Raw genomic sequence first — 13,673 nt, 5'->3', positions numbered from 1 at the left:
ACAACCATAACCACAAAAGAAAAACAAAAAAACAAAAGAACGACGCTTCCGCGCCCACATCATCACTTCTTTATATTTATAGAAAGTAAAAAAAAAAGCGGTTGCAACGATTTGGCAACAGCCACACTATTAGCGAAAATAAAAGAACAAGCGCGGGACTTATATAATAATAAGTCTAGCGTGCTGCGTGCCATATATGGAAGCGTATTAGCGCCTAATAAGTATATGGAGCAAATATATAAAAAGATGCAGCTAGGTATGCAGAAATGGGATTCCACTTTCGCCTAAAACGCGTCGAAACTCTACAGCTGGTTTCGCAGAGGTTGGACGAATCAACAGCGCGCCAGTTTGAATTATGAAAGCATCCAATTAGTAGTTGTTACGCGTGGAAGAAGAGAGCGCTAGATTCAGTCAGTAATTCAAGCACAAAAAAAAACAATTCTGGGGAGGTGATCGAGGTTGATGAACATCACAAGAATTCTTCAGTTGTTCTGTCTGAGAAATATAGAGTACGATAGAGCGGGGTCAAAGAGAACAATTCCAATGAAATTAACAGCGCCGCTGCACTTGCTGGTTTATGTATAATCCACGTTGCTGAGCGTGGAGACCTTATCAAGTAGCTACTCTATAGCCCCGGCCGCGATTGAGTAATGTCGTCGAAAACATGAAAACCAGTTGACAAACGAGAGGACGCATATAGAGGGGCACTAAAGAAAACCTCGTCCCAATGACAATGATGCGCGTGACCCAACTCTTCACTCAACCGAAACAAGTCGATCTCGCATTTCATTCGCCTTTTCCACATATCGACTCCAACAGCGGCCTACATTTCGACGTCGGACTCTCGAGATTGTATTCTAAATGAATCAAATACAAATGATGAAACAAGAGAGAGAGAGCTCCATCTATTGACGTTACTGTATAAGCTGAAAAAAACGTTTGGGGTTTATTAAAGAGCTTCTAATTTTCAAAACGTCGTTATTATTCCCATGTCGATTTCCCGTGAATAGATTAGTTCAGGCATCGTATTATAGTCTTCGCGACAGCATCGGCAAGTTGATGGATTATATATAGAAAAGGGCTGCTGATTAAACGACGAAGATAAGTTCAGCAAGGAAAGATTTTCAACTTTCTACATTTCACGTCATTTAATAGTCAAATTCGTATATCGAAAAAAGAGAAAAAATCAGCCCGCCATAAAGAAGTCACGACGCAATGAACCCAACGATCTTCCATCGAACAATGTCGTCGTCGGCGGACGCAAATCCGACATTTTCATTTTTGAGTGGTTGCTGGGGTTACAAAGTCTCTATTTACCGTTCTCTTCCGTGACATTTTCTATATAGTGATGACTGTACTGTGATGACAACCGAGCAAAATTTAAAATAGATAATCTCCAATCACATGTATATATCAGAGTTCACCGTTATCGATGTTACATATATAGTTACAGCCTCTCTCCCGATCCTCCCAAATGTCACCAGCGTGAAAATTTAAAAAACCCAACTGCGTCGTTTCGATTTCCTAGGTGTCTATAGACTTCTATATACTTGTTATTATGTTTGCGATCATAACGGGGGGAGAAAAAAATAAGAATCGGCTGCCGATGTGTGACGCACAGGTCTCTGGCGCCCAGCGCATTTAATATAGACACGGAAGCGCTGAAAGCGCACATCTATTAAGCAACAGCAGCTGGAAGAAAACAGGTAAATATATATAAGAGAGAGAGAGAAAGACTTACGTGCGACGTTCAGGTGAAATGGCGCACTGGATCCTTCGCCCTCGGCGTTGATGGCGTGACACGTGTAACGACCGGTGGCGCTCCTGGCCACCCGCTGGAGAACCAGACTCGTCTCGCTGATGATGACGCCCGCGCTGACGTTGTGATGTAAAACTTTCGACTGTCGGTGTGAGAGACAGAGAGAGCGAAAAAAAATTAGCAAAACAAGTAAACTTATCGATGTTATATAAGAACAGAAAGCGAAAGTGATGATGCTGGGAATCAATTAGTTATTAGCCCCTCCAAAAGTTATAGCTAATGCACGTGTCGCGATATCATTAGCGGCCAACTTGACTAGCGCTAATTATAAAGAACAGAGAAACAACAGAAAATGCGAGATATTATATAAAATATAATATACGATTTTCACACCAATATTATATAGTTTCCGGTAGTCCTATACTGCCTACAGGGAAGTTTCAATCATTTGATAATGACGTCAATATTTCAATTCGTAGAAATTCAGAAAAATCATGAAATAAAAATCATGAAATAAAATGAAGATGTTGATGGTACATTAGTTATAGTCTACTATATAACGTGTGCAGTGCCAATAACGAATAAGAGGGAAATGTGAAAAGACGGACCTGATGTTTCCAAACGAGGCGGACTCCAGCTGGGCGGGCCGTGACGTGACAGTTGAAGTAGACATCAATCCCCTCGCGGATGTGGTCGCCTTGCAGATTCCGGCCCAGTTCCAGTCGAACGTGAGGGACATCTGTGAGTCAACATCGATCGCCGAACACATACGCCACACACGCCAGCACACCAAAACACAAGAGGACAGCAGCAGCAAGAAAGAAAGAAATACATAAATGAGAACAATGAGAAATACAACAGCGTAGGACGCGCGGTCTATATATAAATAAGTATTCATTCCATCCGATCAAATATCATCATCAACAGTCTGCATTTCGTTTTCAGTTCAATTTTTTTTGGTTTTGTTTGTTTGTTTTTGTTATGGGTATGAGGGGGGACAGCAGCAGATGGCCGAGGTCATAATAAAAAAACAAAAAACAACAACATTGAAATGTAAAAAAAGGATGACAACCAAAGGATGAAACCCCTTAGAGCACGGATGTTGTTCGTAGCCTAATATTATGCTCTATATAACCTCTTTATATATAGCTTTATATATACACCTTGATGCGTTTTCTTTTTGCGAGATCGTGACTCTCGGAGAGGTGAAACAACGTGAATAGTCTTCTTTATAGAGTTTCCCACAGTCTAGACAGTTATTTGGAACCCACATATTTACCGATTGAATTCATGTGGGAAAATATTTGTCGAGAGATATTGTCGATCCTTTTTCAAATTCCCCGCCAGTGCAGCAGCTTATGAAACGCGCTTTCCGCCTTTTTCTTATGTAACCAAGAGAGCGCAATATCCCAGAAACACAACGGGAGTCAATTGGGGGCTCGTGAATCGTTGGGCAACACGCACGCTGTCCCAGCCATATAAATGCGCCATCGTTTACTACATGTACATTCTTTTTTAGCAGGTCTTCAATAAATTGAGCGTTTCAATTTGAATCTTTCGATATCGAATCCTTGATCGAATCACCGAACAATAGTTGCAGGACTTCTTGACGTCTCACACACTTTCAACAGCCAACCACAGCGAGTGAAAAATAATTCCAAGATATTTAAAAAAAAAAAAAAAAAAATAAAATAAAATATTCGCAATCTTCTATGTGATCATAGAAAAAAAAAATTCCCATTTGGCTGTCAAACTTGTGTGTATGTTACCGATCGGTTGAAAGGAGTCGAGAAAATGACATCGCTTCTCAATAGGTATTATTATTATATATAATACTGTATAGTCTAGACCTTTAATCAAGTTGTTCCTTATTATTTCTTCTTTCTTTCGGCCGTTGATGTGTATTTCATCGACTGATGGGCGGCGGCCCTTTTATATATATCTAGAGAAGTGGAGTGCTGAGGAATTGTGACGTTGAGAGTCTGCTGAGACGCGCAAAAGAAATTCCGCTGCTATACACATCAACAAATAGAAAAAAAAGGAGAAACGCGGGAGATTGAAGGACTCAACCTGACAGCAGCAGCCAGCAGCAGCAGCAGCCAACCAAGAGCTAAGCTATATAATAGCACAGGAACAGGGTGGATGCGATGAAAAGCTTTTTACGACGCTCTGTGCAATATCCATTAGTTGAGTTGTTGTTTTTTTTTGCACGTCCGAGAGTTTCTCTCTTCTATACACAGCACGCACACGCAGCCGAATGCTGGGGCTGTATATGCCAGCAGGTGAAACTCCGGCGCAGAGATATCCAACAAGACAACGCAACAACAAGTGAATTAGCTTTGTACTATATTTGGCGTGCTGGGCGAAAGCAGCAGCAACATCTTGTTTTGGCTAAACAAAACCAACAATCGTATAATAAAGAATAGACGGGGAAGGATATATGTTGTATAACAATATATGTTTGGTTTTTTTTCCCCACGTCTCTATTCTTTTCTCCTTTTCTGTCAAAGTTGATTACGGTATATATACGCGTATATATCTCAGCTGGCCAGCGACGAAAACTTTCCGCAGAGAAAAATAAACCCAAAATATAAGGCAAGTCGCATTATACCGGCACTCGTCCAGCGCTGATGTAATATTAATCCTTATTGCTGGTCTATAATATTATATTCGCTTATACCAAGTGAAAATCTCGACGGCATTTATGTCTTATGCAAGACGCATACACCCACATCACAGCATAGGCCTATAGGAAATAGTTTCAGTCGGAAATCTAATGTAACTTGTTGGGAATATCTCCCAAAGTTGCCGATAGCGCACACCGCGACTGAGATAATAATATAAATAAAACCGCTGATGCGGCTTATTCATTTATTATGTACCGAATAAGCCACAGATCGCTTCTAAGTCGACAACATCGCCAGTTGAAAAATAACGGAGTTGTCTTGTTGCTTATAAATTGTATATAAGCGATACGCCGTGGATGTGTGTCTAAATGTCGGCAGTTGAACAGAGCACGCCCAATTATAAGCGTGAAACTTATTACAACAACCATCTAGTATAGATAGTATACGCTGGCGTTGAATTCAATTTAAATTTGCCGCTTGTTTATATAGATGTGTCTGGCGCTCTATAATAAGCTCATTAGTAAATCAATTAGATGGGTCTAATCAACTGAAAACAGATGTTTTGTTTCTAATGGGATTTCAAACGAAAGGAGTGGGGGTGATGATGTAACAACTTTGTGTATTTGGAAATCCATAAGTCCACGCCTGTTTGCTTCTAAATATCTGTTGTACCCTATTTATATTTCGTCCGCGCCCATGAAGAATATATATAACAGAAAGATTGTTTCCTCCCCTTTAAAGTCTTACTAAATCAAAGGCTTAGAGACTGCTGTTCTTTAAGACTTAACTGTCGCGCCCCATCCCAAAAGCCTTCTAACCTCAGGCCTTGAATATTTTTTAAAAAATGTTTCTTTTTTTTTCTTTTGAAAAACAAAAAACAAACAAATTTGTAAATCTTTTTGATCTTTTTTGACGCATACCAACAGCAAATGTGTGCCATCGTGTGGACAAACGGGACTTGAGATAATATAAATACCCCGCCAGCACACAAAACCGGCTTTTTGAACTTTATGACGAATATAAGAATATAAGAATAAGTCGAAAAAAAAGGAAATGAATTGATCACTCACAGTAGACGTCGAGAAGCCAAGTGTCTTCAATTGCAGTGGCAGAGGCCAGACCCAGGGCGGAATTCTCGGCGCGGCAGACAAGTTTTTTACCATCATCCTCGGGGGTCAGTTGGACGGTTAATTGGCTTAGCGTTACATTGCCGCCGTCATATTGCTGCTCCCAAAAACAGAGAAAAATAAGGAAAAAGCAAAAAGCAAACAAATTAGAGTGATATAGTAATATAATAATCCCAGCTCCGTTCAGCTTCAGCATCAATGTGCTATTTCACAATCCCGTACCAAAAAGGATTATTACAATCTCCCCAATTAAGAATTAGACAGCGAGCTCATATCATCTAATAAAGTCATAATCTATCCGTATAATATAAAAAAGGACATTTGTTTCCCGTATTATATAGTATTATTATTATATAGCTTCACATTCCAAAATCTGACTCTTGTATAACTCTTATAATTGACCAGGATCTTCATTTGTACAATACGTCCCGCGCAATTCATTTTCTTCTCTTGATTGTAAATACCTTCCTATAGTCTATATACGCCCAGCCATGTCACTTCGTCGGCTTCATATTAGGCCATCGATCGACTTATATATCCGCGGATTTTCTCCGGAGTCCCACCATTATTAAGAGCTCCTGGAAACCTTATATAGTACATACTATAGCTATTTGTTTCTCTATATCTACACCTACACACTCGCCCACATGATTGATACGATGGCATATAGTCGACGTCTATTACATAATGTGGCGCCAAATAAATACAAAACCCGTTTTAATTTTGCTAACTATCCAGCGATCTTTCTTCGAAAACGCCAATGACGTACATACATGTAATGAAGAGCTTATAGCACAAGCCCTCGTGCAATGTTCGTTATATCGTCTATGGCATTATAGACGTGCGTGACGTTTTATTTAAATCGTTTGGCCATTATTATCATCACCCAATTGAGGGTTGAAAGATGAGCTCTTTCGTGTGACGAATACTTTACACGTATATACATAATAATAATTTCGTGAGGGCAAGTCCACAGAAACTGCGGTTTCAGATCTAGTCAATCATATAGAATGTAGTTGGAAAGCAAAGAAAACGGTAGCGTGTGCTTTTTTAGATATCAAAAGTGCATTCGATGCTGCATGGCACCCAATGATTTTACGTGGACTCATCTGCAAAGATTGTCCAATGTACCTTGTAAAGCTAATTGAGGCTTTCCTTCTTGATCGCACCGCCACTATCTCGTCCGGTGATGAAGAACTTTATACCACTCTCGAAGTAGGTTGCCCCCAAGGGAGCATTTTGTCACCATTCCTTTGGAACATCCTTCTCGAATCTCTATTCCTACTCTCCTTCAATTTTGACTTCATAATCATTGCATATGCCGACGACATTTTGCTATGTGCCACCAGTGTCTTAGCTCACCTAGCAGTCAGCAACCTCCAATTAATGTGCAACTCTGTGGTTGATTGGGGTCTAAACTCTAAACTCTCCTTTAATGCACTCAAAACTGTGTTTATGGTTTTCTCTCGTAAACAATTTGATCGATCTGCTTTCTGCCTTGTCATAAACAACGTTAGCATCCCTCACTCTAGAGAATGTCGCTATATAGGTCTCATAATAGATGAGAAACTGAACTGGCGGGCCCACATTGCTAAAATTTGTACGGAGGCAACCAAAACCTTCAATACTATCAAAAGATGCTTCCGGCTATCCTGGGGCCTCTCACGCTCCAAACTTCTCCTCCTCTACAATGCGGTAATCATTCCAAAAATCTCGTATTGCTGTCCGTGTTGGGTTTCCGCAACCAAATTCTCCTGGTGCAGGAAGAAGTTGCGCAGTTTTCAGCGACCAATTGCTACGAGCATCTGTCGAGCCTTCAAAAGCACGTCTGGTCAGGCGGGCTTCGTTCTGGCTTCGACAACTCCATTAGACCTTAAACTTATTGAAATCACTTGTAATAGGTTCTTGGCGGGTGCTCCAATTCCAGTCTCTTCATCGTCGGTGATCGCAATCCTAGTGGAAAAAGCGAGATCGGCAATGGTCATCGCTAGTCGTCCAGATCCTCCCTCCCTTTCAACAATAAAAGCCACCACAAGAAGATTAATCTTAAATCAATGGAACGAAGAATGGTCCATCTGTACTTCCGGCTGTCTCACTAGAGAATTCTTCCCATCTATCCAATCCGCTCTTACATTGAACAAACTCAACCCCTCTTTTGAAGTTATGCAAGTGCTATCTGGACACTCCTTTCTTTATAAATTTCTACACCAGATCAAAGTTCAATCTTCTCCACTCTGCTCTTGTAACCAGGACGATGAAACAACTCAACATTTCCTTTTCTCATGCATTAAATTTTCACAGCAGCGCGCTGCTCTGATCAAGGCCGTCAACATAACTTCCTTACACTGGCCACCCAATCTAAATGAATTTGTATGCAACACCATACTTTGGAAGGCCTTCGTGACCTTTATCACCCAAACTAAAAGATTGGTCAAGCCATCCAGATAAAAAACTCAGTTCTTTTTATCCCATTTGCAAATTCTTTTCGGCCGTGTCTACTCGTCACAATCTCTGGTACCTCGACCGGGGCTTGCTACTTTGCAGTACCCAGCCTCAGGACGAGAGGTACCAGTAAGATGTTACAGTTCTTAGTCGTTTGAGGCCTTTATTTTTTTTTTCCACTTTTTGCTAATTCTTTTTCTTTTTTCGGCCGTGTCTACTCCACATAATCTCTGGTGCCTCGACCGGGGCTAGACGTACGTTACAGTACTCAGCCTCAGGACGAGAGGTACCAGTCAGATGTTTTTTAGTCGCTCGAGGCCTTTCTACATCTTTATACCCCCTTTCACAGCATTCTATCTTCTCTCTCTTCCTTTATCTTCATAAATCGCCATACATTACCACCCGTCCATTTCGTGCGTTTATTTCATATTCCCTTTCCCATCTCTAGTCCAGTGTTGTATTCGTTATTTTTATACTTTTGACTGTAATATACGGGTAACACTCGCCTTAAGACGAGTAACACACCCTCTAATAATAATAATAATACATAATAATAATGATATAGCCCCTACTCTGTATAAATCTAATCAGAATCTGCTCCCATGTCCAAGTCTCCCATCAAAACAAGAATATATAGAAGCCATATGTAAACTGACGGCTTTACATTTCGCCGGCGAAACTTTATTGGCACGCACACACCACTGCGCTTATAATATTACATGTATAATACGCACGGCCCCCGCAAAACCTAACCCAAAACACTAGACACATATACATGCTGCTGCTGCTGCTGCTTGGCTCGTTCAGCAGCAGCGCAATCCTTTAGATATCCGGACGAGTTGGAAGCGAACATGTCGCACGCTCAATAGCTGTGCATAATGACCGAATAGACGCACGTGCTGTGGCTGGGACGCCACAGCGGAGCGCTCTTATAGTACCTATCGATTTTGGGCGAGGCCAATCGAAAACGGCGCCCCTAATGCGCCCATCTACGGCTGCACTGGTGATGTGCTGTGGCGTAGAGTTCAATACTACTATAGAGACTAGGCTATAGACTCCTGTAGTAAACAGACGATAGATGTATAGACGGCGCGCCCTTCGACTGAGTGAACCCTCAAGTGCGGCGTACAAGATAAGTTGCTTGTAATCTCTTAATAAATGACGCGGGCGCCCCCCTTTTTTCTTATTTTTGCTTTTTATCTTTTTTTACCGTCTCTTGGGAGTGCTTTAGCAGATGGCCGTTTTTCCACCACGTCACCTTAGGAAAAGGCCGCGATCCGGTTGTCTGACAGGTCAACTCGTACCTATATTATCCAGCAATTCAAACATTTGGTTAGTTTTCTTTAGATTTACAGCACAGCAAGGTATAAAAAAGCTTAAGTATATAATAGCCTTTACAGTGGCTTATGAAATGAAAATGTACTAGATAGAAGCTGTTTCTGTACTTTATGTATACTTGATGTAACAAATGAAGATGTTTATACTTTTTGCCCGATGATAGTGGCTGGCGACTGCTCAGTATCCGGACGTCCAGCGGTTTGACTGGCATGAAACGAGACAAATTCAGAATAATTAATAAATTAGTGCGGTTGAAAAAATAAGAGATGGACTATTATATACCAGAATTTCTTGTCTTATTGCATACACCTTCAAATCCGTTTTTATTCTACTATAATATATTACGCCCGGACACACGTCTAATATTTATTTCTTAAAGAAGACTTTATAAATATCACAGGTCGTCTGCTGTTAATGGTTAAACGTCTAAAGTGGACGAAGGGGGATTGCGCACGACATGATCGATGAAATTGTCCAAAGTTGTGTTGAATTGTGTTTTTTTTTTTTAACCGCGTGTATGTAGCTACATACAGCATACGATACATTTTTATGAAATGTTCAAAGGTATTATATTACCCATCGCCTTTTATTATTTTCCCCCGTCCTTATATGCATGTCCCCAAGTATTATTTGCCTTTGACCGAGGCGATTGTAATATATTGCTGTGCGCAGCATGTTATTTTAGACTGAAATATGTCTCCACCTCTCCCAGCACCACCCCCCTCATCCCCCCTTCCAAAATTTCAGTATACAGCAGCACAGCTAGCAGTTAAACATTCAATTAAGAAGGACCTCATTTCGGTCTTGGAATGTCGACTTGGAAATTGTTTGTCCTCTTTTAATCAGGTAAATGGCGCAGCTCGTCCGTGAATATTCAACGGTCATATACACGGTCTGTGCGTTTACACGGACATTGTCGCCCCATATAACATCCTCCGCGTTCCGGTTTTATAAACGTGTATATGCATCCTATAACCGGTATAGCGTACTACTAAATAGTAGATCTCTTATCGTCCTTTCACTCGCTGAATCTTGAAATTTAATAATAATGTACATTTGCGCTTCCTTGTGTCGTGTATTATAGCTGGGAATGCACAAGTATAGCGACAAACAGACAGACGAGCGCGGGAATAAAGAGGAGACAAATTCCAAAATAGAAAAAAATAGAGCAAATAGCCAAATAGATCTAAATATAAGAGCGCATCCATCGTATATTATACATATACGTCTCCGTGAGTGGCGTGAAAGGTATATCGTTTTTTTTTTTTTTTTTTCTTTATTGCAACGTGCCCCGCCCTTTTGATGCATATTGCATTTGCCGCATCGTTTTGATATGGCGCGGGACAGTAATGTTTTAAACACAGCACAACTCTTTTTTATTTTTCTGCGCAGTTCAATTTCTTCGAGGCTAATTCAAATTTGGACTTTTTTTTGTTGTTGTTGTTTTGTTTTTAAAAATTGAGTCACTGAGGATGAAATCAAAACAGGACGCATTTTTGTTCCTGTTTGTCTTTTCTCTTCCACGGCTTCGCAGATTTCCTCAGCGACGTTTAAGGAATGAACTGAACTCCACGTATATTTGATTTCTAAGGTTTCTGCAGCACAAACGTTCAGCTGGATATTGTAAAGAGCTTATAACATACAGAAAATTCCTGGAAAAAATACAAACCCCCCCCCCCCCCCAAAAAAACACAATTTCAAAAAATCCCGCCGGTATTTTTCCGGTTGAATTTGTTGATGGCGATGGGTGCACGTCAAAGGCGAGACGGCAGCCAAGATGTGATTATAATGCATACGACTCTGTACACCCGGACAAAAATGAATCTATTCTATTAACCCGTCCTGTCTTTGCTGTTGAGTACGATGATGAGTGTGTCTCAGGTCGGACGGTCCGCTACAACATCTATGTTATACGTATATCTCCGACAGCATGGCGCGTATAATAGGCTATAACGCACTCTGTTCCCTTTTGTCCGTGTACATGGCGTGCTGGGAAAGCCTTAATAAATGACTGTAGATATATAAAGCGGATAGTCGAGACTATATACATGTACAGTGTTTCAGCGATAGACTTTCATTTCTCTATAATATTCGACAGGAAATTGGATCCATTCTTTTCATCCCTCGGCTTATATATTTATCGATGTTTTCTTTCTCTTTCGAAAAAAGCGCGGTCGATCTAATTATCCTTTTCGCCTGCCAGGATTATTGCATCAGTGTTTATGTGTTTTAAATTTGTTTTGTTTTGTTTTTTGTTTTTTTACCGCGCATTATTTTTTGAAATTTTACAGTACTACACTTACTTTTACCGCTTGATAATGTAATTTATTATTTGATATGGCCCGGGGTGGATAGCAACAAACAACAAACGCGTCGATAGAAAAAGAAAACATACATAGATTTGATCAAGAACATATAGAGAGTGGGAAGCTTTTTTCATTCAAATTTCATATCGTGATTGAATGCTGCCGAGCGCGCGCGTACGCTGGCGCTTTCATGTTGACATTTCCTGTGCGTTTCCGGACACACGACAAAGGAACACGTGGTTTTGGGCGAAAAGAAAAAAAAGGGAGGGAATTTCAAACTCTATTTTTTTCGTATACCGAAAGGTCGAGAACCAATCTATAGGACACCCAATCCAAATTGACAAGGCAGAAAAAAAAAATATTCTAAAATGAAAAGATGATGAAGAAAATGACAAACATTTCAATCGGCGTTTTTTTTTCCTGGCCGTCAGGCAGCAGCAATCTGAGACATGTATAACTTATAATAATAATATGATACTACACAGCATCCGCTTGTGCTATAGATCTAATAAAAAGAAGAGAGACTTAAAATATGTCGTTTCAATTTTTTACAGGGCTCAGCAGTGATGACAGATGGAAAGATAAATCAGAAACACACCGACAGCGCCATATCAACGGCTTATATTTCGATAACAACAGCTATAGGAAGTCATCTATAATAATAGGAAAAAAAGCTTATAATAAATATTAAAGAAATCACGGGTCAATCAGACAGCAGAGAGTCTCGGCAGTCAATATATTGGCTGTCAGAGAGATATCTGTTCCTTATGTTTCCATCGAAGGCGACGTATATACGAGACGGCAGTCAAAAGGAAATGAAGTGCCGCAGACATTAGAGACGCGCGGCGGCGTTATATCACACGAGATCAACTTCCTTCCGCTTCTTTGATGACATTTCCTTTTTCGCATCCTGTTTGCACACACACAGACACACAGACACGCGCGCACCTCTTTATAGATCTGTTGGTTATCCTACGACGAAGTCGTATCAAGAAAAGGATTTAAAAAATGAAAAGTTTCGAGACAGAAAATTCAATATCGTTGCGCTCTGTCTGATATTCCAGAGATCGGCTGTTGATTTCAACAACAACTTAACATAACATTCACTTTGTCCGGATTCTCTGCTGCTGCTGCTGCAAGTTATTTTTCCAAGTAACGGTGGAATTTTTCATTATTTCTCGCTTACATAGGAGAAAAGCTCAGACATATTTAATTATGTTGCGCAGCGCTATTATAGGCCTATTCTTCCGGATGACGCATTTGTCAGATCTATAGTATGTATCGTCGTTTCCCCCCCCCCCATCAATTTTGTTTTCTCTTCCGTATATGATCTTGTCTATATTGCATTCACGAAAGAAGAGGTAAGTTGCCTATGTAACCACTCTGCGCCGCGCTTGGATCGGCTTTTGAATAATGCGCGAAAACTTTCAGCTCGCAAATGGATGCTGCTGCTGATGGCGCTGTGTCGTCTACTCATTATCGAACCAGTTGGCAGGTCCTCTCGTTCTCCAGCAGCACCCGAGTGACGAGCATTTGGCGGATGGCGGCCTTGTCAAGATTCAGCACAGCACAATGAGATGTGCACGCGCGCGGATGAGAAGAGAAGATCGGCCAACTTGGCCCCACGCTCTTTCCGTTTGGATATTCTCCACTCGCTCGTGATGTCGTCGACGTCGTCGTCTCTTCGATCGACTTTGAATTTCGCATCAGCGGATTCACCAATAGCACGGCGGAGGACCAACAAAGTTTTCAAAACTTTGACCAGCATCGATCAGCGTGCACCAGCGCAGCATGTTTTGTACCGGTACTATACATAATAAAATGACTGCCGAATTGTTGGCTTTTATGCCATGAAGCTATAGCGACCGCTGTGTTGTGTTTTCCATTCTCAAACAATGTAGTACTACTATACTACTACTACTACGCGGCATATATTGACTTACGCAATCTTCTTTCCATATTTTGGTTTGTTTTTTGTTTGCCGGCCCATTTTATTTACTACGAACAGTCTAAAGATATATAGCCCCCGCAGCAATATGCGGTAGGCTACATATCTATAAAGATAAAGGAAAAG

General features: G+C 40.8%; 1 protein-coding gene across 2 annotated transcripts in view; it reads right to left on the bottom strand.

The window, feature by feature from the left end:
* The window catches only part of LOC124341792 (nephrin-like), a 41,244-nt gene that overhangs the window by 4,654 nt on the left and 22,917 nt on the right, over positions 1 to 13,673 (bottom strand). For both annotated transcript variants that reach the window (XM_046794734.1, XM_046794735.1), the window contains 5 exons: positions 9,440 to 9,497; positions 9,166 to 9,259; positions 5,457 to 5,610; positions 2,368 to 2,498; positions 1,742 to 1,901 (listed from right to left, as the gene is read on the bottom strand). In XM_046794734.1, the coding sequence (XP_046650690.1) occupies positions 1,742 to 1,901; positions 2,368 to 2,498; positions 5,457 to 5,610; positions 9,166 to 9,259; positions 9,440 to 9,497 (597 nt within the window). The remainder of the gene's footprint in view (positions 1 to 1,741; positions 1,902 to 2,367; positions 2,499 to 5,456; positions 5,611 to 9,165; positions 9,260 to 9,439; positions 9,498 to 13,673) is intronic.

The sequence above is a fragment of the Daphnia pulicaria genome, chromosome 6 (genome assembly GCF_021234035.1).
Source record: "Daphnia pulicaria isolate SC F1-1A chromosome 6, SC_F0-13Bv2, whole genome shotgun sequence".
Lineage (NCBI taxonomy): Eukaryota > Metazoa > Arthropoda > Branchiopoda > Diplostraca > Daphniidae > Daphnia > Daphnia pulicaria.
Note: the sequence above shows the minus strand (reverse complement) of the source record. Positions and strands in the feature narration are given on the sequence as shown.